Source organism: Podarcis cretensis (genome assembly GCF_951804945.1).
Source record: "Podarcis cretensis genome assembly, chromosome: 3".
Taxonomy (NCBI): domain Eukaryota; kingdom Metazoa; phylum Chordata; class Lepidosauria; order Squamata; family Lacertidae; genus Podarcis; species Podarcis cretensis.
The window spans coordinates 103825708-103852455 of record NC_137172.1 but is presented as its reverse complement, the minus strand read 5'-3'; the positions used below and the strand labels follow the sequence as shown (position 1 = coordinate 103852455).

At 43.2% G+C, this 26748-nt stretch overlaps 2 protein-coding genes across 4 annotated transcripts; both read right to left on the bottom strand.

Moving 5' to 3' along the window:
* Positions 1-178: 178 nt before the first annotated feature.
* Positions 179-17260, bottom strand: LOC307212448 (guanylate cyclase soluble subunit beta-2-like). Of its 2 annotated transcripts, none has more exons than XM_079969839.1 (15): positions 17127-17260; positions 15911-16005; positions 14092-14252; positions 13063-13159; positions 12265-12461; positions 11870-11975; positions 11183-11286; positions 10706-10922; positions 9800-10120; positions 7652-7800; positions 6693-6839; positions 5521-5675; positions 3988-4130; positions 2917-3018; positions 179-2200 (listed from the first exon to the last, which is right to left on the bottom strand). In XM_079969839.1, exons 2-15 carry the CDS (start codon positions 15975-15977, stop codon positions 2091-2093), a joined length of 2076 nt encoding a protein of 691 aa, XP_079825965.1. In that variant the 5' UTR covers positions 15978-16005; positions 17127-17260; the 3' UTR covers positions 179-2090. The 2 variants fall into 2 exon arrangements, with proteins under 2 accessions (XP_079825965.1, XP_079825966.1); XM_079969840.1 differs by having other exon boundaries at positions 2917-3015.
* Positions 17261-19871: 2611 nt separating this feature from the next.
* On the bottom strand, positions 19872-26562 carry LOC307212614 (glutathione S-transferase-like). 2 transcript variants are annotated; one of them, XM_079970149.1, is made up of 7 exons: positions 26410-26562; positions 24306-24412; positions 22918-22969; positions 22272-22404; positions 21209-21350; positions 20598-20729; positions 19872-20184 (listed from the first exon to the last, which is right to left on the bottom strand). In XM_079970149.1, the coding sequence occupies exons 2-7, from the start codon at positions 24390-24392 to the stop codon at positions 20065-20067; spliced, it is 666 nt and encodes a 221-aa protein (XP_079826275.1). In that variant the 5' UTR covers positions 24393-24412; positions 26410-26562; the 3' UTR covers positions 19872-20064. The 2 variants fall into 2 exon arrangements, with proteins under 2 accessions (XP_079826275.1, XP_079826276.1); XM_079970150.1 differs by lacking the exon at positions 26410-26562 and adding an exon at positions 25047-25068.
* Positions 26563-26748: the final 186 nt, after the last annotated feature.

Here is a 26748-nt window from a genome sequence, read left to right as displayed (position 1 = left end):
AGGGAGCAGGCGTTTGTCCACAGACAGCTTCCAGGTCCTGTGGCCAGCATGACTAAGCCGCTTCCGGCGAACCAGAGCAGCGCGCAGAAACACCGTTTACCTTCCCGCTGGAGCAGTACCTATTTATCTATTTGCACATTGTGCTTTCGAACTGCTAGGCTGGCAGGAGCTGGGACCGAGCAACGGGAGCTCACCCCGTCGCGGGGATTTGAACCGCCAACCTTCTGATCGGCAAGTCCTAGGCTCTGTGGTTTAACCCACAGCGCCATCAAGCACCAAAAAGTGTCTTGTGCAAATTAAAGTCAAAATGTAAGTGAGATGTGCTTTGGCAGACCATGGAGAGGATTGCACAGCACATCTTTCCAGTTACACAGTGGCGTTTGTGTCGTGCAATTCTACTCAGTATTGATCCAGAGCAGATTCCAATGTATAATTAGCAGAGTAAAAATTTAAACACATTGCAGGATTCCCCCCCAAAATAGACCAGAGACAATTACATTTCATTCAGCAGAGCTTTATGGCTACTGAAGGCAAATGAGAATAATGGTCACAAATCCAATACATTCAGGATTGGCACTGTCCATAAGAAATCCAGTTGCAGCAGACCTAATTTAAACTTACAATAACTTATAATGAATCTGAACCTTACCACTAAGCATACCACTAAGTGGTACAGAACACCACACCAGAAGGAAAAGAGATAGAAAGCGAAGGAGTACAGCTCCTCCTGAAATTTACCTCAGGAAATGGGAAACACCACAGCTTACCCACCTGCCTAACACCCCAGGAACACCTGGCACAGTCATGGCATTAAATAAACAGTGTCAATTGCTGACAGTTTGCTCTAAGAACTCGATAAGCTACGTGTCTCATCGTTTGTGGAGCACCAGCAGAAGTGGTAAATCTTATTTCAGAAAGTGCCAGGAGCTGGTAATTGGGTCCATGCTGATTCTAAACAAGGGCTTTTGGGAAGGAAAGGTTTTGGGCATACTGAATCACAAGAAAGGTGGGAGAGAGATTTTTAGTCTCTAGTGCCACCTGAAAGGTGAGCTAGCGCACTGCCTGTTGCCCTTTGCTGATTATTAATGGCAGCTTCCCTAAGGACGCCTGAAGAGAAAGTTGTCCATGTGGCATTAAGCCCTTTGTAGTCCCCAAATCGCTGATCAGGAAAAGACTTGCCAACTCCAATTAACAGGGACTTGCTAATGTTTTGACTCTTGAGATGTATGTTTTTAGGACCTGCCTTATTTTTGTAAAATGTTAACTCATTTTTAAACTGCTTTTAATATTGTATAATAATAATTTTAACATTAATGTTGTGCTTTAATTGCTGTAACCTGCCATGAGACCTTAGGGTGAAGGGCGGATAACAAATTGTAATAATTGTAATAATAATTGCAGTAAACAACAACAACAACAACAATTTAAGGGAAAGATTCGGACAGAGGTTTTTGTTGTGAATAAAAAAGTAGGGGTGTGGGATTTTTTTTTGCTTTATAATTTAATTCCATTGTGTCAGATGTGATTATTCATATAAATAAATCTGAGATAATTCATCTTGAATTGTGAGAATGGTGATTAAAGCTAAGCCCTGTTTCTGATGGACATTTTATTGTCTATTGTTCTTTGTTGGTCACTAGTTACCTAAAGGTCTCCAAGCGACTTAGAACACCTTTTAAAACAATCATAAATATACCATTAAAGAATATATAAGACCCGTATCATTCATCAATTATGTATTTATGCACATACAGACAAACAGCCCCCTCCCCCAATCACATAGCTTTGCATAGAAAGGAGAACTGTGCTCCCTGTGGCTTCTCTCATCCTATCCAATGTGGCCAAACATTACAAGAAGGAAAGAAGTTTCAAATGAAATGAAGCCTTTCATGCTTGGCCTGTAAGGAGTGCAAACTCTTTAAGAGAAGGATGAAGTAGACCATTTGTTCTCAGCAAAACATTGCCTGCCCTTCCTTTGCCGTTTCTTCACTTCATCACACACGGTTACGTTCCAAGCTGTGGTGTAGGTAACATGCAGAAGTTCTCTCCTCCCCCCCCCTTGAGTTTTCATTCCTCATATGACCATTTTTCTAAAACAGGACGCAAAGTGCTGAGGGAGCCGCACTCTCTGACAGATTAGGAAGTGAGACTTCTTTTTTCTGCTGTGAATCCTCTCCATGGGGAGCATCACTTTCAGCCCCTAACAGGTAACCAGGGAGAAGGAAACCAAAGGTGTGAGAAAAACAATCAGGAATATTCTAATTTAGAGCCAATTTGTTAGCCATCCTAGAGGTAGCCCCATTATTGTCCGCTGCCGCACGGGAGTACAGTAATTCACATGGGTAATGATAGTTCACGCAATATTCCCCCCCCCCATTCAGTTCAACTCTCATTTTTGAAAGGGAATGTGCATGTTTCTGCATCTAGGTAATCAAAGCGACAACAGTTCCAAGAGGCAGGGGAAATCGGCAAAAATCCCATTCTCTCTCTCTCTCTCTCTTAAATGTGCATTTTCCACTGTTTTTTTTACATTCATCATACATACATTGCCCATCACATATCACTTCCCAGTTCATTTCTCCATGGCATTCTATGCAACCCTTATTCTGCTGCATATTCTATTATACCATCCAGTTTTATCTCATGTGTTTCCTTTATTTAATACTTGATTTTTTAAAAAACCCATTCTCTTCCACTGAGGTTCAAAAGCCCTTGCACTTATAGAATTGCACCAACTGAATCAAGCCTTCTGGATCCACTATAGCAGCAGATTTATTTGAGGCCGCTAGAAGTTTTGAGGGATGGTGAGTTTATTCACTTCCCCCCTCCCTCTCCAAAATTGGGGAGATAAACATGAGTATGGTAACCAATACTAATCCCACAGCTTCTGTGCATTGGGTGAACATTGTAACAAACCTGCCACATCTTCTAAATGCTCTGCGTCCCTGGCTGTAAGAGAATCTTCAGCATACTTCATTATTACAACATTCTTGCCGTGATCGCTTTCCAAAGTGTCTGCTTCAACAAAAAAAGAAAAGGGCTAGTATTGTGTAAATTCTATACAAATTAACACACCTACTCATAATTCATTCCTGAAGTCTGTGCAACTTCTGAAACCGTTTGAAAACCAAGGCGCAGCTTCCGATTGGCTGCGGGAGCTTCCTGCACTCAATCGGAAGCCGCATTGGACATTCGGCTTTGTGAAAAACGTTTGCAAACTGGAACAATTACAGTGTTTGGGAGCCAATTTGTTTGACAACTAGGCCATTCGGGAACCAAGGTACCACTGTAGTAGAATTTATTAAAAGTCTATCCTGCCTTTCTTCCCAAAGGAGCCCAGGGCAGCAAACAACAAAGCACCAAAACAAACAGCTAAAAATGAAATAAAAACTTAATTAAAGCATTTAAGAACCATCAAAAGTGCATCAGCTTGGAAATTCCAGCACCAACATATTGAGGCAGAATTATTATTACTGCATTTAAAAACAACAACAACTGGAATGCCTGTTTCTCTGTTAGTTTTTACTTGGGTTTATCTGCATTTGAGCTGAGGATTCCCTTTTTGTATCTCACCAGTCAAAGCACATGAGCAAGATTAATCCGTTACGGAAAAGGCAAGTAAGAATCTTGTGCGTTCAAAAGGCTAATTGTAAGGTGACGTGAGCTTTTGACTGGAGTCTTATTTCAAATCCATGGCGGCCTTGAAACTTGGTAGATTCATTTACAAACAGAAGCAGTTTTGCACAGCGAGGCTCAAAAATAAAGTGTAGGAAAAAACAACGCTTGATTTCATAAGAACTAGGCCTGCCCATGGAACCTAAATCCAAGAATATAGAGATGAATACATCAACCTCTTAGTGCAGATACATCACACAATGTAGATAGTGGCGGAGCGATTTCATTTCAGAACTGACACCTTACATGATGCTATAAATATAAGAATTTCTCTGTCCCTCGACAGACTCACACCATTGCCGTCGCCATTACCAGATGTCTCTTCCAGTCGTCCCATTATTTCATTCTCGGTGGCATGGAGATTTTTCCTCAGAAAATGCGTTGTCATTTTCCCTTTTCCTTTGACCTGTATCTCTCCCCTTTCCACCATCTCAAACACTTGGTGTGATAATGCTCTGTTGAGTGCGAGAAGCACAGCAGTTGTGGGGCTCACAATTCACCCATTTCCCAAAATCCTCAGGTGTCCAACACCTCTGTCCCTCATGATACTGCCTGCTCCTCCACCCGATTCCACGCTGCCAAATTCTACCCTCCTTGACGCTTATGCATCTAAGGATGTGCGCACTCCATACCTTTTAAGCATGTTCAGAACATGTGTTTTTCCCCACTCAAGGAATTCTGGGCCTTGTATTTTACCCTTTGTAGAGCTTCAGTTCCCAGCAACTCTGAACTAACTGCAGTGCTCAGAATTCTTCGAGGGAAAGAATGTGCTTTAAAGGTATAGGGTGTACACAGCCCTAACAGAAATTACAAGTGGGACTCACAACAAGTGTTGCCGTGTGGAGCCATGTCCTCTCCCAAAGTCCACCATTCTATCTTATCTCCATGTCCATCAGCATTCTTTGTCCCCCTGAGCATTCTCAGTGCTCTCTGGCTGTTTATGTGGTGCATGCCTGCCCCCCACTTTACTGTCGTCCCCCCAAATCATTGGTTGTGCTTCTGCAAACTCTGCCATTCCCCCAAGCCTGCTGATATTTCCATTTTCTGTGTGGATAGTGCCTTTTAAAGGGATGCGGGTGGCGCTGTGGGTTAAACCATAGAGCCTAGGGCTTGCCGATCAGAAGGTTGGTGGTTCGAATCCCTGCAACGGGGTGAGCTTCTGTTGCTCGGTCTGTGTTCCTGCCAACCTAGCAGTTTGAAAGCACGTCAAAGTACAAGTAGATAAATAGGTAGCACTCCAGAGGGAAGGTAAATGGTGTTTCCGTGCGCTGCCTTGGTTCACCAGAAGTGACATAGTCATGCTGGCCACATGACCCAGAAGCTGTACATCGGCTCCCTCGGCCAATAAAGCGAGATGAGCATCGCAACCCCAGAGTCGGCCACGACTGGACCTAATGGTCAGGGGTTCCTTTACCTAGTGCTCTTTTGGCTAGATAAGGATCCACTGCCAGAAAATGTTGCTATTGATCTGCAGTAAGCTTTGGGAACATTTGGCCCTCCAGATGTTGCTGAACTACAACTCCCATCAGCCCCAGCAAGCACGGCCAATGGTGGGAGTTGTAGTTGAGCAACACCTGGAGGTTCCCCACACCTGATATATAGAGTGGACAATTGGAATATGAGAAAGGCAGTAGTACCCATCAGTAGTTCATCTGCTTTGCCCTACAAAAGTTCTCACTGCCTACCCCTGAAGATAATTTGATAATTGATGTGGAGCATGTTAGTGGTCCTAGGGACAGCACAGATCTCACAAAATGTCTGGGATTTGATAGCCTTGGTACTGCCAATGTAGAAAAGACAAGAGGAGAATTTTCCTTGTGTTGCGATTGATTTGCAGGTTCTTACCTGAATGTTGTTGGGCTCAGATGGATTTTGTCTGGAAGTCCATGGCTTTCCATCCTAGAAGCTGTGTTGACTGTATCGCCAAACAAGCAATACCTGGGCATTTTCTCCCCAACCACTCCAGCCAAAACTGGTCCAGTGTGCACCCCAATTCTAATCTGCTGGCATAAACACAACAAAGGAAAATGCGTTCTCTGTTACAGCTCTAAAAGAAATAGTTGATTGTTCTTCATTCAACCTCCTGGATTTGTTGCAGTATAACAAGACATTTAGCAAGGCCATCATTCAAAAACACTTTCTGCACCACAGCAAACTAGTCGGCTTCCTACTGACTGCAGCATAATGAGAGATAGCTCAGCAATGGAAGAACCAGACTGAAATACTCTAGAACATTTGGGAAAGTAATATATGGGATTCTTCTTCTTTGCTGATCACTTGTAGCCGAGTAAGATTGTCTTCCATGAACACGGTTTTAACAGTGAGTCCTTAATGGGATATAGCAATGTCTGAGTGTCTCACCAGACACAGGAGGGTAATTAAAGGCATAACTAATAGTGACACCTTCCAACAGTGCTATTTTTCTAGAAAAAAGAGGTGCCGGAACTCACTATGAATGCCTCCCGTGTTCTCTTACAATGGCAATGACAGCCACCTGAGAGGTGCCGGAACTGAGATCCAGAGTTGGAAGAGAACTGGGAGCTCATCCCATCCAACTGCCTTGCTAACTGCAGGAATTCAGTGGGAATTACTTCTGAATTAGGCATCCATAAAGGTAAAGGTAAAGATACCCCTGCCCGTACGGGCCAGTCTTGACAGACTCTGGGGTTGTGCGCCCATCTCACTCAAGAGGCCGGGGGCCAGCGCTGTCCGAAGACACTTCCGGGTCACGTGGCCAGCATGACAAAGCTGCATCTGGCGAGCCAGCGCAGCACACGGAAACGCCGTTTACCTTCCCACCAGTAAGTGGTCCCTAATTATCTACTTGCACCCAGAGGTGCTTTCGAACTGCTAGGTTGGCAGGCGCTGGGACCGAGCAGCGGGAGCCCACCCCGCTGCGGGGATTCGAACCGCCGACCTTTCGATCGGCAAGCCCTAGGCGCTGAGGCTTTTACCCACAGCGCCACCCGCGTCCCTTATCCATAGAATCATGCAATTGAAGTCAAGATCAAATGTACCTGTATAGGCTTATCTGTGAGTGGGTTCATCACTTCTCTTGCAGCTATTCTCATGCCCAGGGCAAAATTAGCCACCCTTTCAGCATGACTGCTGACAGGCACTGGGATCCCGCCTACAACCATGTAGGCATCTCCTATTGTTTCCACCTGTAAGGCAATAGAGAGACATACTGTAGGGATGGGAAGACAGAAAACTCCTTGGCCAACATGTGCCATGACTGCTCCCCACTTTCCTGTCCCACGCAGAGAGATGTCCTTCCTATATTTCACCGATAGCTCAGGGGCTGCTCTCATGAGGGTCCACAGCCAGTTGCCCCATTTAGCAAGGCTTATTAATAAGCACACAACATTTCCTCGGCTTCAGCTGGGATTTCTACATTGCAGGGGGTTGAGTCAGATGACTCTTGGGTCTCTTCCTACTCTATGTTTCTATGTGGGCAGTGTTGGATGGAGACATTAATCTGTCCCGGATAGTTAACATAATACATTATCACCACCACCACAATTAAAGGGTTGCACTAGTGCAGTTTATCCTCTAGGTCAGGCATAGGCAAACTCGGCCCTCCAGATGTTTTGGGACTACAACTCCCATCATCCCTGACCACTGGTCCTGTTGGCTAGGGATGATGGAAGTTGTAGTCCCAAAACATCTGGAGGGCCGAGTTTGCCTATGCCTGCTCTAGGTAGCAGGGGAAATATTTACAGAAACAAAAGGAGGCAAAAATACTGGCATTCTGCAGAGGGAAATGATATGAAGGAAAAACTGGTCTGGAAAGGCTTGACAATTTAATGTTTTTGATAAGTTAATAGTCTTCAGTTTTCATTCTCATCCTTGTGTCCATCATTCTAAAACAATTTTTCATAGTGATAGGGCTTGATACAACCAGCTATAAACATCAAGATGAGCAGGAAAGGCAGAATAAGTGATGAAAATGTGTGTAAATTGCAAGAACGCTTACTTTATAAACACCGTGGACACTAGTTAGCCGATCAAATCTTGAGTACATGGAATTAAGCATGTTCACTATCTGAATAGGTTCACAGGCAGAGCAGATGTTTGTGAAGGTCACGACATCACTGAAAAGTATTGTGCAGCAACTAAAATCTCCTAGGGAATAATTAAAAGAAGAATGGCTATTTTGGAAAGTCTGTTTTGTTTATTTTAAGCCACAAAAACAAGACACCATTCTGTTTGTAAGGCCAACGCAGTTGACAGTGCCATTTGCTTCGGTCCTTCTGTTGGTAGAGATGAAAAACCAATCCCCACATTCAGGGCCAGCCCAAGATATTTTGCCGCTCGAGGCAAAGCAGAAAATGGCGCCCTGCCGCTGCTGCCTCCACTGCCACATGCACACACCACTGCTGCTGCCTGAGGTGACTGGAAACTCCTGTGGCAGGAGAGAGAAAAGTAGAGCAGAGAGGAGCAGGCAGTAGTGGCCCCACTCTTCCCAGGTGGTGGCTGTGGCTATGGTCACCCTGCATATTCCCTCTGGTACTGAGGAATATTGCTTCTTATCATTAGACAGCAACACCATTGGTACGTGTGCAATCTCCTTCATTAGGACCAGTAGGACATAGATGATTTCCCAAGGTAAGAATAAGGCAGTCAGGGGTGGTTGTCTCTTTAATTTTGTGCTATGCTGCATGCCCAATGGCAGCCATTTTGTGCTATGCCACACTCCACGGCAGTCATTTTGTGACTTGCGTCCCCAGCACCCTCTCAAAATTCAAAATGCTCCCTCTATTCCAAAAAAGCTTGGCAACCCCAGACTGTGAAAAGTCTTTCTGTTTCAAGATGGACTCAAGTGGCTTAGACTAGTGTTACATTTTATTGGACCAATGGGTTTGTCAGTGAAGGCAGCAAACCTTTGCACGTGGTCCTGGACACTTTTAATCAGGATGCATTCAGACAGAACTTTCCAGTTCTCAAAATCTGCTTTTAATGTAAAAATATGCAAAGAAAGAATAACATATCCTCTGAATCCTTTTGCACTGAGGTGAATCACTTAGATTGAGGCATCTGATCAAAGCCTGTATTTTAAAATGAGCTTAAAGATTTGCAAATGTTTCATGCCAGGCAGAAAAGCAGCTGGCTAAGTACTCTGGCAGTTGTTTATCCTCCTGGACAAGGGCCCCCCTGATTTATAGCAGAAGCAGGAGACAAGTTTCTCAAAGTTGTAAAAAGGGAAATACAGGCTGGGAGCAAAGGTTACACTGACCCTACATATTACAGAATACAATCAAGCTGCAAAAACACTAATTAAGAGTTGGTAAATAGTAAGATCTCTGTTTAGATAGAACTTAATACCATGAGCCATCTGTTTTAGCCATTTGTTTTGGAATGCAGGGGCAACAGGGGCAACAGGGGCAAAAGATGATCTGGTAATTAAGGTGCCTTGTCGAGGCAAATGTAAAATATATGGCTACTTGTCTGCCATTTATGGATAGAAGGAAATATAGCTCTTTGTCTCCCATAAAAGGTAATAGGAAATGGGTGTATCTTTTATGATTGGTTCTAGCAAACAGCCAATAGGAATTTCAACCAGGCTGATTGGACAGAGGCAGCCAAAGGAGGAGCAAGGGGGCTGGGTTGAGGAAATATAAGTGCTGGCCATCACGGCTGGAGGGCAGGCAGAGCTTTGGTAACCATATACCACTGTGCCTATCATTTATTTGTCTGACAAATAAATTATTATTTTAATTTCCCTATTGCTGCATTGAATATTTCATTCCAGCTAAGCGTTAACCACAAGCAGGGTGCTACAAGATGGCAATACTTCTGACACACTTTAAACAGCAAGCTATAGCCCTACATTCCAGCTGAAATCACTCAAGCTCATCATACTGTAATATATTTATTTATGAGACATACACCCCACTCTGATCTTGAGTTCCCAGCAGAACTCGGGGAACCAACCAAGGCCAAACCTGCAAAATCAGCAATGTTAGAGTATCAGTCAGTTTTCCCCAGACTATCTGCCGAACCCCCTCTGTCTTGCTTTATTAGAATTTCCCATTTGAAATTGGGTAGCTGCCCAGTCTTTCAAAACATTACAGTGATATCCTCGCTGCCACAAAAGCATGAAAGGACAATAAAAAGCATTTACCTGCTTCCACCTTTTTGCCCTCCTTAAGCTGATTGGCCACATGTTTTGGCAACATGGCATACAGCAGAGCCTCCGATTTCTTCTTTTCCGCTTCCAGGTTTTTGGAGAGAATCCTTAGCTCTTCCTTCTTCCTCTCTAGCTGGTTAGATAGCTCTATCTCTGCCAGCCGTTGCTGGTTGAAGAGGATGAGATCCCTTGTTGTGTCGTGCTGTGCAATGTCAGAGAGGTGCATCTGTTGCTCTTCCAGTTCCTCCAAACTGCGCAACTTGGGTGAGCACAAGTACATCATGCACTGCATGGAATCCATCCAGATCATTTGTCCTTTTCGTTAAAAAATGAAAAATGAAATAAGTTATAATACTGTATATGAATCTGGCCCTTAGTGTGGTTGCATCTATTCTGGTGCCATCTTTATTTTCTTTTCTTTTCTTTTTTTTTTTTTTTTTGGATGCCTATTGAAGACCTTTGTTTCTCAGCCAGCCTTTTAAGTGGAGTTATTTATACCTGTCAATTTCTGCATTGACTTTAGTTAGTTAGTTAGTTAGTTTGATTTATTACGGCCATTGGCCCATATCGAAAACAATACATCAAAATTTATCCATAAACAATACAATTTAAACAGTTCCAAGTTAAAACATTGACTTTTAAATTGTTTTTAAATATGGAATTATTTTTAATTGTCTATATATATATATTTCTGTGAAATCAAGACACTTACGGGAAGCAATCCATCAATGGAATCACATAGATTAACTAACTTCTAGAAATGTGGGAGTCTTCCAAAGCCTTCCAACCATTTTTATATAAAACTGCAGGTGACCATCTCTCAAGTTTCCTTGCCACCACAGTGCTAGCATGAGGGTCCTTAGCATTCAGATGTCTGCAAAAAGCAAGTTTGTTTGATACCTCTGAGCTTTAGCATGGGCCGTCTCGTCCACAAGTTAGGCAGCGCATCCCTTCGTATCTTGAGAACAAACTGGCTGTTGATAAATTTCCGTATGCTAAAGATTGTGAATGTAACTTGTGGGTGAACAATAGAGAAATACTCATCTAATCTGGTTCCATAGATCTGCAAGCCTGGTACAAATTTCTGAATGTTCACACCGGCCTGCTTGATCGTCAGCTGAGGAGCAGATAGAAAGGTTGCATAATTTCATGACTAAAAGGAAAGTTTTCAAACTCTCTTGAGCACCAACAAAAAACAACAACCTTCATTTGTGATCCTACTTACATCATTTTTTAAACAAAAAACAACAGCACCTTTTGCCAACATACATTCGTAATTTTAAAACTTTGCATACACTTCAACCACAGATACTCTGAGACCAACTCAAGAAGCATCTCTATTCCAGCTACAAGGATTCAGGCCGATGGATAACTTACTGTTTCATCGAACACAATGTGGAAAGGAAACACACAACAGAAAGTTCTCTCCTCAACCCAAAGTCTCTCAGGAAAAAATGGCTCCAAGGTACGAATAAGGTCCTCTATGAAACACAGAGTGATAGACAACACACAGAGTGAATTTACAAAGAGAGAATATTTTCTTGAATTTCCACATTTCGCCTGTATATAGTAATTTGATCATTCTCCATTGATACATCCTTTCCTTTGCTGTAGCCAACACTTGGAAAACACCTTGTTATACCATTCAGATATCAATTCCTGCCTTAGTTATCCCCCTTTGTAGTGGGATAATAAAGAATTTGGCTGAAACAGTTCCACACAGTTCCTAACATATTTACAATCTGATTTTTATTGGGGGGGGGGGGCGGAGAGAACATGGCATCAAAATTTGGAGCAGGACACAAGATTTGGTGTGTGTAGTCAGAAGGGGTGGGTATCTTTGTCTATGTAATAAAATTCCAGGCTTTCACTTACCTGAACTTAAGCATAGATCAGTGTAATTGAGAAGCAGCAAGGCATCACATTCCAATTATATCAATCTATTATATCATCTGGCAGTTTTTTGTAAGGATACTTACATCCAAGGACAACCTCTAATTTATGCTGATGAGGCCCATCTTTCATTTCAATAATCATGCTGAGGTTAAGAAGGATTTAATATACCTCTCCTAAATTTCACAATGTGCCTCACAATGTCCCAGTGAGATTTCTTTTCTAGTTGGTGCAACACAGATTCTTCCCTCCCTTTCTGGAAAGCAGCATCCAGTCTCTAAATAGAACATTGGTAGAAAAATGGTACATCGTGGTAATTAAGATTAACTGAATCATGCTCATATTCTAAAGCCATTTACACAGAGCAACCTCATGGTTGCCATAGAAGGTATAAAGCACAATAATTAAATCTGTATACATCAGTTTTGCTGTACACATGGAGAGTGATTCATCTGTTACAATATCTTAAGAGACTTGCAAGGCTGCTCCCCCTCTCTAAGCCACGAATGTTTCTGCTAACTCAAAACTAACCCCCCCCCCATTTTTGACAGGACCAATTTTGTCACCTTTTCATCCTCCTGAGAGTCTCCACCTGCAGAGGCTATTTTTTCTTCGATCCCATTCTTTGCTTCTTTCTCATTCTGCGAAAGAAAAAACACAACATGTTCTTTCTTCCCAGTGCGCTCCTCTTCTACATCTTGACAAAGAATTTTCAGCGTCACTTCGCTGCCAAAGAAATCTCTTGACACAGCTTCAAGGATTCCTATGTAAGAAAGAATAATCGTTTGTGTTTCCGGTCATGTCATGAGTCAATGGTGGTTGCTCCTCAGGTTCAGGCAGGGGAAAGCCAGGATTTATGAGGCAAAATTCCTGGCAATGTTCCCCAGTGTGGTCTGGGGAGCTCAATGCATCCTGCTGTGCCATGCTAACCCGTGTCTGCCAACATGAAAGGCAGAGCGGGTGCGGCCTGGGAGTGTGTTGCTGCCATAGACCAGCCTCCACCTCAGGCATGATTTGTGGTTGGCTCCTCCATAATTTGGACAATTGGCATTAATTAAGAGGCGCTCCTGGACCAACACAATGCTCCATACTTTCTTCTTCACACATGCCCAGACTTCCCTCTCCTCTAGCAATTAGGGTTGAAGCATTCTGGCTTTTTAGGTGGAATTCTCTTCATGGAGACTGCAGTCAGGGAGGGGAATCCTGTTGAACAATGTGGGATGGGTCATAAGGACCACTGGAGAGGAAGGAGGAATTGTCCCAAAATAGGAAACAGGTAGTTCATTAGTGCAAACATATTTTCTACCCTCTATGGAAAGGTTTCCAGAGCAAAACCTGACAAGGAACAAGATATTGTAGCATACCTGGGACAATATGATACAGGCCTTTTCTGTCGGAGTAATAGTGGAGCAACAACATCCCATCGGTTCTTTCTACTCGGAATGATGGCGCATTCATTTCCTAAGTAGAAAAACTATTGCTTTATTTTCTTGGGCGGAAATCCTACACACAATAGTTATGCTCAACATTCTTAAAAGATGCATTCCTAACATCCTTGGGACAAGCGCCTCTGAGACAATTCTGTTAAGGGGGGGGAGCGGGCTTTCTCCAAACAAGGACCACATTCCCTTCCCAGGCAACTTTTCAGAGTCAAAATGCCTGTAGGGAGTTCAGTCGTAATGCTTAACCACAGTTTCATGTTACATCACATACTTCTCCCTCTACTCTCTTTCTCTTGTGTGGCCAAGAGGAGGAATGAAAAAGGATTCAGTTTTGCTTTTACTACTACTACTACTACTATACCCTGCCCATCTGGCTGGGCTTCCCCAGCCACTGTGGGTGGCTCCAAACAGAATATGAAAAACACAATAAAACACCAAACATTAAAAACTTCCCTAAACAGGGCTCCCTTCAGATGTCTTCTAAAAGTCAGTTGTTTATATCCTTGACATCTGATGGGAGGGCGTTCCACAGCTTGGGCACCATTACTGAGAAGGCCCTTTGCCTGGTTCCAGGTAACCTCACTTCTCACAGTGGGAGAACCACCAGAAGGCCCTTGGTGCTGGATCTCAGTGTCCGGACTGAGCAATTATTGTATTGTCATTCTTGTATTGTCGTTGTAGATTTCCCAGTTGTAGTACTAAGCTGAGAGGTGGACTTTAAACTGCCCCAGTATAGAACAGTGCTGTATCACATCACCCCAGGTAGAATGAGCAGATTAAACTTTTCCCCTCACCTCAGCATTGTGAAAGGGAAAAGAAGCCCTCAGTTTTGCCAGGGACTGGCAGGCCAGGTCCAAGTCACACATTCCCCCCCCCCCTTTCTAAAATTGTTTATTTTTTATTTTCTTAAAAGGGCTTTTCAGAATTGTGTCTACACAGCAAAGGAGGTACCTGGTAGGACAGGGCAAGATAGCTATGAAGGGCATCAAGGTTCTCGATAAACTCCATCAAATTTCCTCCTAGGGTCCGTAGCATTCTGTCGTATCCAGACATCTTACAGAAACTGAAAAAGTATTCCCCAAAAAGTTTGAGCACTGCCTCTTCTGACAGCTCTGAGTGGAAATAAATGAGATGAACAAATAATAACAGGGTTGGAATAATCTCTCTTAAGCACTGAGCATGAGCAAAATCCAGCCATTACTCCTCAAAAGATCACAAGCCTGGCCAACGTCCTAGTCTGAATGCAGAGACCTCTCAGCTGCTCAGAAAGATCTCTTCTCCTCTTGCCAGGAAACATATGGTCGACCCTACCCGGGTGGTGCTGTGGGTTAAACCATAGAGCCTAGGGCTTGCCGATCAGAAGATTGGCGGTTTGAATCCCCGTGACGGAGTGAGCTCCCATTGCTCGGTCCCTGCTCCTGCCAACCTAGCAGTTCGAAAGCACATTAAAGTGCAAGTAGATAAATAGGTACTGCTCCGGCGGGAAGGTAAACGGCATTTCCGTGTGCTGCTCTGGTTCGCCAGAAGCAGCTTAGTCATGCTGGCTACACTACCCGGAAGCTGTACGCCGGCTCCCTCGGCCAATAAAGCGAGATGAGCGCCACAACTCCAGAGTTGGTCACGACTGGACCTTATGATCAGGGGTCCCTTTACCTTTACCTTACCCTCTTCAATAGTGCTACCCCTTGTTTGGTGATATGAGGAGAGTGTATGGCATGGCATAGCACTAATACTGCGTTTGGCAGAGGACAGGAAGGAGACATACCTGTGCACAGCAGAAAGTATACCTTTTGCCATGAAGAAGACATTCCTCCCCCCCCCCCAACGCAACACCCTAGCATTTGTTTATGCCCCCAGTATCATATGACTTTCTTCACAAAATTTTTCTGTTCAGAGAAATGTGTACAGTTCTCACAGGGCAATGGGCGGGACAGCAGAGACGTCAATAGAGCAAGGCTAGTTCTTGAATTTCAGTAGGAGCTCCATTTAGCTGTTTTGGTGGGCAAAAAGTGCAGCTGATGAGGGAACTGGATTATTAGCTAAGGCAGGAGTGGGAAACCTGCAGCCCCCCCCCCCAGATGTAATGCGACGGCAACTTCAGCCAGCTCAGCCAGCTAGCCCAACAATCAGGGATGAAAGCAACTTCTGGAGGGCCACAGATTTCACACCCCTGAATGGGAAGGATACCTCATAGCCTTCAGCTGGAGTCAAGGCAGAGGCACCATGCTCCACTGATGAAGCTGACAGGCCCACTTTAAATAAGTCCAATGGGACTTACTTCCAGGACACACTCTCTCTCTCTCTCTCTCTCTCTCTCTCTCTCTCTCTCTCTCTCTATATATATATATATATATATATGCCAATTTGCCTAGAAACAAGTGCAATTTGCAATTGAATTTAAGTTGTACCCCATACATACTTTCCTAGGACTAAGTCCAATGGAACATAATGCAGCTTACTTCTGAGTAAACATTCCTTGGATTGTGCTGCATGTTTAACTTGTCCATCAGTATTTTATTTATTCATTGATTGTATTTCTATCCCTCCCTTCCTCCCCAAAGAACCCAGGGCGGCAGAAAACACATTCAGAATGGGGTTGCACAATTTTTTGTCCCTAAACTAAGCTTATTCCATAAGATAAAACAATATAAACCAAATAATACAGTTAAACATAACATCAAAGTAAATTAAAAGCCAGAAAGAGAATTTTAAAAAGGCAAAATTAAAAGAATGCAAAGATAATAAATGAAACCAGAACATGTTTCACAACTTAGTGTTTTGCAGGTTTCCTGGACCAGCTTCATTGTGACAGCATCATCATACACTGTGTATGTCATAAAGGTGTCTTCAATCCCAGTTTTTGTCCTGTAAAAGTATCAAAACTACTATTAGCATCTGAATATAAAACAAAACAGAGAGCATGATTTATTGTGCGATGTGTACAATCTACTTAAAAATATATCAGTGTAAAACTTTTCAGGAAGGCTACAATGTTACTTGCATAATTTTCTTAAAACCATTTTAAATGTACACAAAATGAATTAGAGAGAGATTTTTTGGGGTTTTTTTAACCCAGTAAAATCGTTCTTCAAGTGCTTACAAACCCACAGTTGGCCGGCACCTTCTTAAAAACAGGAATTTTCCCTTCTCTCTCAAACAGGAGAGAATGCCTCTTTTAAGATGGAGCCTACTGTGAAACATGCATGAACATGCATGAATTGTATAAAACAAAAATAGGGTGCATGTACCACTGCAATTAAGGGGACGCAGGTGGCGCTGTGGGTTAAAGCCTCAGCGCCTAGGGCTTGCCGATCAAAAGGTTGGCGGTTCGAATCCCTGCGGCGGGGTGCGCTCCCGCTGCTCGGTCCCAGCGCCTGCCAACCTAGCAGTTCGAAAGCACCTCCGGGTGCAAGTAGATAAATAGGGACCGCTTACCAGCGGGAAGGTAAACGGCGTTTCCGTGTGCGGCTCTGGCTCTGGCTCTGGCTCTGGCCAGAGCAGCGATGTCACGCTGGCCACGTGACCCGGAAGTGTCTCCGGACAGCGCTGGCCCCTGGCCTCTTAAGTGAGATGGGCGCACAACCCCAGAGTCTGTCAAGACTGGCCCGTACGGGCAGGGGTACCTTTACCTTTTTACCTTTTTACCACTGCAATTGCCAGAGATGTTGCTGAACCCATTCTGAATTGTTTTTTTTTATCCTTCCCAAATGTTAACTGTGGCACTCTAAATATTTGTGGACCTAACAAATTTCACACTAGAGCTCGCTTCATGTCAGATGCATCTTTCTAAATGAATCTGATGAAGTGGACAATTGTCCACACTAGCTTATGCCACAATAAATCTGTTAGTCTTTAAGGTGCAATGAGGATCTTCTTCTTTTTCATGTTTCTCTCTAGTGTATCCATAACTGAAAGAATTATCCCTTGCTTGACTTTTAAGTTTTCAAATCTCACTCGTACAATGTCAGAAAGGTACACATACTCACTTGAGATGTTCCCAGGTTTCTTCACCAAATTTCTCTATTAGAAGAGACTTCAGACAAGTGTTGATGAATCCGTACTGGAGAGAAAGAGACAGACAGGAAAATCATCTGACTTTTGTAGTCATTTACATAGAATGACAGAGTATTTTGTGCCCTTATACCTTTCTTTTTTTAGCCTGCTACTACATTGCAAAATGAGCCTTGCCAGATAAGATCAAAAGTCATTTCAGTCTCAGTATCCTATTTCCAAAATGGCAGAGCCTCTGGGAAGCCCACAATCATGAGTGCGAAGGCAACAGCCCTCTCCTTCCAGGGGCTGGTATTCAACAACATGCTCCTCTGAATTTAGAGGTTCCCCATACCTGTCATGACTTGTAGCCAATGATAAGACATTCCCCAGGGATGATGTCTCCGAATCCTATAAACTAGTGGCCATGTCTCCACATCTTGTGTCAGTGAGTTCCATAAATGAGCTGTGTGTTGTCTTGGGTCTACCATCAGTCAGTTCCATTGGCTGTCTGTCAGTTCCAGTATTAGGAGAAGGGGACAAAAAAAGCTTCTCTCTATCCACTTTCTCTACACCATGAATACATTTTGTACATTTCTGCCATCTGCCTCCCTTCCTTTCATTAGCTGTGGTTGTCAAAGCAAGACAATAGGAAAGGATGCTTACCATAGTGTTGGTTATCTTCAACCAGGCAGGAAATTGCTCTCTGGAGCTGATGTTATTCTGATCTACACACAGCTTACTTGCACAGCTAACCTTTAAATGCCTAGAGCCCAGCAAGCAGAGACCAGGAAGGTCCAGAGGGGATGCTACAGTCTTGGGATAATGGAAATAAATAGCTTCCCTGGAGTATATAGCTATGCTTTAAAGTGAAATCCTGATCTATTATAATGGTTCATCAATAGCAGAGGACAAAGTCTCTAGGAAAGCAGAGATAATTATATTAAAATTAAAAAAAAAAATGTGTCAGAGGCATGAAGCCAAATATCTCAGGCAGAATAGATTATTACTTTCATTCATTCCAAGAGCCTGTGAAGTCAAGCCTTTTTGTTTATTGGAAACACCTTTAGATTCTATTGAGGAGCAAAAGTTAAAGTTAAAGGACCCCTGGACAGTTAAGTCCAGTCAAAGGTGGCTATGGGGTGTGGCGCTCATCTTGCTTCAGGCTGAGAGAGCCGCCGTTTGTCCAGAGACAGCTTTCCGGGTCATGTGGCCAGCATGACTAAACCGCTTCTGGCACAACGGGACACCATGACAGAAACCAGAGCGCAGGGAAACGCCATTTACTTCCCTGCCATAGTGGTACCTATTTATCTACTTGCACTGGTGTGCTTTCGAACTGCTAGGTTAGCAGAAGCTGGGACAGGGCAATGGGAGCTCACCCCGTTGTGCGGATTCGATCCGCCACCTTCCAGTCAGCAAGCCCAAGAGGCCTCCTACTCCGAGGAGGGTGATAATGTCTCTTCTCAGCTTTTCTGCATGGGTCAAAAGAGGAGAGAGGGGTGTGTGCCCTGGATGTGTGTCCTCTCCCTATGTCCCCTCCCAAATTTGCTCTGGGAGGTTCCCCCAGCACCCCGGAGCAGATTTTGAGGGTGCATGGTGGCTGCAGAGGAGAGGAGTTGTTCCTGCTTTGTGAGTGGAATGGCAGGGTTGGATACAATCGATTGGGAGGAGTTCGGTGTTGCGCTATTATGATCATTCTGCCAACACAAACATTGCTTCTTGCCAGACAGAATGACCTCCCTTCTCCTCCGTGTGTCATCCTGATGTTCTCCTGACCTACCCCCAGAGCTGTTTGGGAAGGCATGGAGGACGTGGGGGGGGGAATCCTTGTTGTGCTAGAATGAGTCACAGTGCCAGCTCCCGCTATAGCAACTATTTAGTAGAATCTAACCCATTGTCTGGGAAATATACAGTGTTTTCTTCATGGAAGAAATTCTGCTTTCATTCCCCCACCCCCACCCCACAATTATTTGGTGTGGTCTATGATTACCTTGATCATATTTCATTTTAAATGGACCTTCCTGCTGAATGTAAAGCATAGACCCTCATTTTAAAAGCGAAAAGGGAGAGAAGTCTTCTCTCAAAGTGGTAGAATGCCACCAGTATTTTAAGAATAGAACAAAACAAGATGGTGTTATTTTATATGATACATAATCCTGTGTACAGCTATGTGCACTGCTACACTTGTGACAGGTCACTTTAGAGACCTGACATGCAAGTTTCCTCAGGGTTACATAAACACATCCCGTTCAAACATTTGGGAAGGGTGGACATCAGGTTGTTTAGCGGGGCAACAATTTTAGTTAAATTATTGCCCCCAATGGGGGATTGTAACAAGAATTTTAAGGTCTCAATCATAGAATAAATAATCATAAATGCACACTTAGCTAAATATATAAACCAATGTTACGTCTTAAACCATCTGATTAAAAAATATGGTAAAGGGCCTAAGACCTATATACAACCTTTGTAGTTCTTGCAGCAGTGTTTGGTAGGATAAATTATGAAAAGTTGTGGTTAAAATTTTGGAACTAAAACATAGAGTGTCAGTTATTTACACTTATTAGGATATTATACTTTGAAATGTGTGTGAGAGTGAGAGTAGGTGTAAACTGTCGGTTGTCAGCTCCAATTCCAACAACAACAACAAAAAGTATGACAAGGCTGCTTATGAGCTCCCCTGCTGTTTAAGATTAATGTGAATGACGTCATACTGGAACTAAAACAACCAGAATACAAAACTTGTAGAATGCTTTATTTCATTTTAGTGTAGTGCAGCACAGTATTATCACCACTTCCTTTTGTTCTGTTAGTTATTTTGCTTCCTACTGTACCTTTGTGGATTTACACTGTGCCATTGTGGTCCCATTTCAGTTTTTGCCCATTGCCTGTGATTACAATAGTGCATCATCTGTGATCCTCAGCCATGATTCAGGCGAAAATTTTCATTGCCTTTTCAATAGCCTTTTCATCTGCTGGTGGTCTTCTTTTACTACCAGGCTGCAGATATTTCTTCACTGTCGGGATGTTGCTTATTCTCTCTTTAAAGGCCTAAGAGAGAGAGAGCGAGAGCAAAATATTTTAGTAGAGAAAAGGAGAAATGGTGGCATCCCCAAATAATCATTTCCTGCTTACGGTTACTATGATTTCATAGTCAATAATGAGACTACAAGTGATAAACTTTATATGAACTCAAAGTTTGTACATACTCTAAACCCAGTTAATTCAGGCATGCACCTTTGGAGAGGGAGGTCAACATTTGAGTTCCATTGCAGGTCTATAATCGTAGGTAGGTTACCTGTTTGTGTCTAAATTTAATTCACAGGCTTATTATCCATGAATGTGGGCCTCCTGTGTGATTTAGACTTTGTGCAATAGAAATCCAGAGACAATGGGGTTTTAGATATGCAAAGAATAAAAGTGCCATACTAGAACTTTGCTTATGCTTCAGTAAGCATGCTTACCTTTAAAAGAGGAAATTTGGAGAGAATATCAGCCTTCAGCTCTTCTGCCATTAAAATGGTTTCAAGCAATTGAATATCTGCTCTGCTGAGCTGATTTCCTACCAGGTAATTTTGTCCATGATCTTTGAGGACCTATAGAGCAGGAAATGTTTGAAGAGTACTTCAGGTACATACACAAAATGGAGAATCTATATCTGAACCACTTTTGAATATCACGCTCCCAGATTATATTGTATCAGGAGATCGAGAGTATTTGTATCAGTTCTGATTCATGTCTTCTAACAAACAGCTGGCTAAGAAAGAGAAGTTTGATCATTACATTCCCTCTTCCCAAACCACTGCTTGTCATGTTTCAATGAGGCAGGGCAGATTCTGAGATCAGAGTTCACATGGTAAACGAACACTGTGTGTGATTCCTGATCTTCTCTCACACAGCTAATTTTTTGTTTTACTTTTTTAACTTTTAGCTCAGAAGCTTGGAAAATACAAGGAATAAGGAAATGATTTCTGATGAGCCAAGCAGTCCTATCAATATTACCAGCTGCCAACTCCAGCTGAGCACAGGTGACTTTCTTGTGTTAAAAGGTTTGTAAGTTTCCTTTGCCCCATACCTTTTCAAAGACTGGAAAGTATCTGGTGGTGGCTTTTTCAATAACGTTTGCAAACTCTTTCTCCTTGCTGTCAGCTGGCTTGAAGAGAAGCATCTTTTTCAATTCATTCAGATCCATAGCACCTTCGCAATACATATCAATCCTATTTGAAAGAGACAGTGTTTCCTCCTCCCATATTCAGATAATAATAAGAAAAACAGTAGTGGTTGTATAAGATTATGGATTAAGAATAATATGGAAAGAAAGGAAATTAGTAATTTGAACAGGTTAATTTTATTAGAAAGTGGATATTGGAAAATTGCTAAAATAAGATTTAATGAAAATCAGTTAGGAAGGATTTGAGGAAGTCTCTCAATAATGGAATGTAATTTGGATCTTTATCTGTAAGAAGTTTTGAATGTATGTTTGTTTTTGTTTTTTGTATGTTTTGCTTTTTGTTATTTTGTGTTGTGTAAAATTTGGATAATTTAATAAAAAAATTTGAAACAAGAAAAACAGTAGTGGTAGCAGCAGCAGCAACAGCAATAGTACTAATTATGATAATGCAGAGCCAAAACCTTGTGGGGGAATTGGGCAGTAGTGTCACAGGCAAAAATGTGTGATGACCCAGCAGAAAAACAAGTACAGTGATCCTGTATGTTGGAGAAAGGGCATTTTCCCTGGAAAGAGCCTCGCTCTATGCAACAAAAGCCCCTATAATTTGCTTGACATTATAGTGATCTTCACCAGCTACACCTTTTATAAGGAAAGCCTTATCTCAAAAATCAATTTTATACATTCTCAAGAAAACCCCCCCCAAAAACCAAACATTGGGAAGGGACAATGACCTCCCAATCTCCTATTGGGATTACATGAAAATTCATTGATTTCCAATGAACCAGTCCACGTGAACTTTGCTGGGACTGGGAGGTCAAATTACCTCATACTGTACCCTTTCTTGCCCAAGATGAAACATGCTGACTCAGAACTCATCAGTAGATCATATGACAGACTAGAGATGATCTTATATCATGTACAGCCAACCAAAGTATGCATTTAGTAACCAAACGTAGAGGAATGTTACAGTGCTCTCTGCTTCACGTCCTTCCCATAGAGATTATATTTGGCTGCAATGTAGTTGAGAATAGCTCGGCTCTGCACCATCTTCATCCCATCCATTTCCACCATGGGCACTTGCTGAAAGAGCAGGTCTCCACCTTGTGAAAGGAAAATGAAAAATCAGTCCATCTTCCCAGGTAATTACTATGGAAATTAAATTTTCAGGAGCATCTCCCAAGCCATGCTTTGATTTTGAGCCTTTACTTTTACATTGTGCCTTTGTGATAATCATGTTTGCCTCTGCTTTCCCCTCAAAACCCTTTTGCAGAACATGTGCTAAATTAGCACAGCAATCACACATTGGAAACTAGTTTTGTATGTTATTTAAGCTACTTCTGTTCTCCAGCTAAAAAACAAGCAAAACATTCTGCACAATTCAGAGTTGAGTGGTATCTGTTGTGAGTATCTGGAAAACTCTCTTTTCTTTCAAAGAAGAGAGAAAAATGCAATATAACCAGATCACAACTGTGTATTGACACATATTCCTGCCTGAAAGTGTGCACAATGCAGAACTGGAGAAACAAGTCCACTTTGAAAACCCCTGCTATTAAGACTATAAGGCTTTACTGTACTAGAAGACAGTTCCACTGATATTCAGATAACATACTCACCATGCTTTAATTTTTCTAGATCTTCTTTGGTCTCAATTAATTGTTCTTCAAACTAAAAAATAAAAGAGGCAAAATATTTCAAGGGTCTCATGAAATAATTTCAGGCTCCAAAAATGACACAGGGCCTTTCAAGTTTTCAAACTACTGGAGAAAATTTGATGAAAACTCCCCTTTCCCAGCCGAATTCCGGGCCAGCCCGCCCAATAATTTTCTCTGTCTGGGACAGAACAACAAATATTTCCCATGCACAAATCAAGTACTACAGGCTAGTCATATCATTTTAGCACTTGAAGCAGTAAATCCCACAATGACGGCTCCCCACATTAAATGGGGGGGCGCCCTTTGTGTGGTCACGTGAAGCCCCCTGGACCCTATGTAACACCATTAGCACAGGCTTGGCTTGGCCTTCCCTGGGTGGGACACCTGGAGATCTCCGCCTACCTCAGCCAGTTGCTGAGGGACCACCCTGCCCACACAATAGGGGGAGGATCTTACCTGGGAATCGTCAGTTGGCTCCAGAGCTATTCCCACCCTACCCACCCTCAGTTAAGACTTCTTTTGCAGGTTAACCTTTTCTCCACAGGTATGTGGGCGTTACTATGTCAAGGTCGCTGTTGAAGGGCCGGAAAGGAATTCTCCTGCATTGGCAGGTTTGCCTTTCCCATAGCAAAACGTCACAACTTTGGTGGTATCAGGCCTTGGGCGGAATCCTTTAGTCTATCTTCCCTAAATGGGGGGGGGGCATGCAGCAGTGACTCATGCCCCCCTTCACTTTGCGGCGGTGATACCAGGGTTCCCCGTTAAAGGGGTTGTTTGAGGGGAGGCTTCGGCCGTACGACTGGAGGTTGTCATTGCCCTCCCCTGCAACGGTGGTGTAACAGGGGCAGGCTCTCTCTGCTTGAACATATGTTCTCCAGAGCCAGCCCATCCCTCCCCCACTGGATAACCCTGATGTTCCCCAGATCCCTGGTGGGGGACTGAGAGGGATAAACGTCCAATGCCTGAGCCAAGGTCTACCCACATCTGAAACATAATAAAGTTGTGGCCAATTTTAATCCCATAGCACGTTGTCTTGAGTCGTTATTCCACACGGGGGCCGCCCAGGGTTTGAGGGACTCCGCCTGTCCACACAATCATATCTCCCCCCCCCCCTTAGCAGCAGAAGTACAATAATAATGAATGAAGATAACTCATCAATTAGCTGCCCCTTCCAGGATAGATAAAATCCCCCGTCTGAAGCAGGCACCTCCCTCACAAATGATAATGCTGGACCCAAATTTGGAAACTGCCTGAAATATAAGAATGCTGGAAAAACAACAGTTCCCTTGATTCTTTTTTGGGGGTGGGGGAAAGGTGCTTTCTCAGAGAAATTCTGAAGACAAACAAACCTCGACTCCTGCTGCAGCCAAGAGCCACCTAATGCTTTCCATTCGGCCCCTTCCATTGAAGTAGTAAAGCTTAGGTTTCCCAGCCATGTTCCTAAGTGTTTGCTTTCCTGTTATGATGAAAGACAGAGAGAGAGAGATTGCGAGGTCATGTTTGATAGGGAAACCATTGCAGAGCAAGACAACTGTTCAAAATGGTGCTCTGTTGATTGTTTACAGCAAGAAAGTATTTCATATTAAAGCCTTCTGGTTTATTTTTTTAACAAACGCTTTTTCATAATCATGGAGCACAAGCAGATAAAATAGGAAGCAAGAGTTTAAAAAACCCCGACTATCTATGACAGGGGTCAGCAAACTTTTTCGGCAGGGGGCCAGTCCCCTGTCCCACAGACCTTGTGGGGGGCCGGACTATATTTTGGAAAAAAATAATGAATGAATTCCTATGCTCCACAAATAACCCAGAGATGCATTTTAAATAAAAGCACACATTCTACTCATGTAAAAACACAAGGCAGGCCCCACAAAAAACCCAGAGATGCATTTTAAATAAAAGGACACATTCTACTCATGTAAAAACTTGCTGATTCCCAGACCATCCGTGGGCCGGATTTAGAAGGCAATTGGGCCGGATCCGGGCCCCAGGCCTTAGTTTGCCTACCCATGATCTATGACTATCACCCCCTCTTGGACAGCCACGGTCCATGACGTTCCCAGAGCCACAAAATTGTAACTTCCCCCTCGTACTTGCACCATTGCCATTGCCATCAGCTGCCTCTCATCTCCTCAGGCACATGGCTTTCCAGCATGGCCAACCGCCAGGGATGATGGGAGTTTGTAGTGATGAATCACATCTGAAGCACCATCTCTTTGACTGGCTGGCTCAACCAGGTAAGGACAGCTGATGGGTCTCAAACCTATGTGAGTTAGGGACCTCCCCTCCATGCAAGGACAGGCTCTGGCAGGTTGAGGGATGAGACCAATAGTGGGCCCAAGGGTCAAGAAGGCGGTTACTGCACATGCTGTAGAGGGAAGTGAGGAGCAGGTGGGGCTCATCAATCTGGGAAGGTAACCCATCTAGGAGGAGGTAGCCTCTGACCCTAAACCTCCATTGCCTTGTATTTGCATTTCTTCTTCCTAGGAAGAAGAAAAGGCTAAGGAGTAAACCCTAAGCAAATCCAGAGTGGAGTCCCTAAGACAGTTGGATGGCATCTACATCCTCCTCAACCCTGGATAACCACACCCATATTCTACATTCCTTTCAATAATATATGCATTTATATGCACATTTTACCTCACCATATGTGTTTTTGCACATTGTTTGGCTGGAGAACTGCATTCAAATTTCAAGGGATAGCTATGTTTTTGGAAAATGAAATTTAGTGAGTTACTATTTTAAAAATTGAAATATACTCAGAGTCGCAAAGTGATTTCATGATCTTTATTCAGCTCATAGTGGTGAGGAGGAATGGAAGTCCCCTCAAAGTATCTGCTTTATATGCATTATTTGCACAATGGGCTGCACGTGATTGGCTAATTCCGGACTTCTCCTGTACGCCAGTCAGGTTGCGGATTCACTTCTATCTGGAGCTGGATTGGGTGGCTCCTGCTGACCAATCATACTGCTGCATTGTTCTAGGACCAATCAGACTGCTGCATTCTGAATCCTATTGTTCTAGGACCAATCAGACTGCTGCATTTTGAATCCTATTGTTCTAGGACCAATCAGACTGCTGCAGTTTGGATCCTATTCAACTCAGCACATAACAAAAATGAATCTAATTTCTCTCCCATTCTTACCCAAGATTTATTTTTCCTCTGAGGTGCAACAAAGACCAACCCCATTTTATTTTTAGAACTCTGCCCACTGCCCAGCTCCTGCCTTTGGTCTGTCCAAAGGGAAATGTCTCTGTTCTGAGGATTACAGGTCTGAGGTTTACAGTATCCCCCCTCCCCAACCCACAAACCTTTAGTACTCTGCGGGTAAGAAGAAGAAAACCTTTGGGCAGAGGTGAGGTCTTTGGAAATTGTCCCTGCACTACTCCTCTGTCCAGGGTGTTGCTCTTGAGCAATGACTCTCCAAAGCAATCGTCTACCTTAGAATACTAACCTGCTGCAAGTCCTGAACAAGTGGAAGTTCTTTTCAAGGAGAGTGAGCTCCGAACTCGTGTGGCTCAGGGTTATAAAAGCTCAGAAGCTCCACCTTCTGAGAGAACAGCTTATCTGTAGCAGAAACTCCCTATTGCAAATAGAAAAACACTTACTCTGCCTTTCGTGAGACTTTTCACCTACAACAAATCAGTCATGCAAAGTTAATTCACAACGGGAAAGGTTGTTTCACGCTTGCGTAACATGATGCAACTCGGTTTATTGTATCTGTACAGCTGCACTGAGGGCAGTACTGTATATTCAACTGAAACCTTTGTATAACTGGGCAGGAGGCCACTGC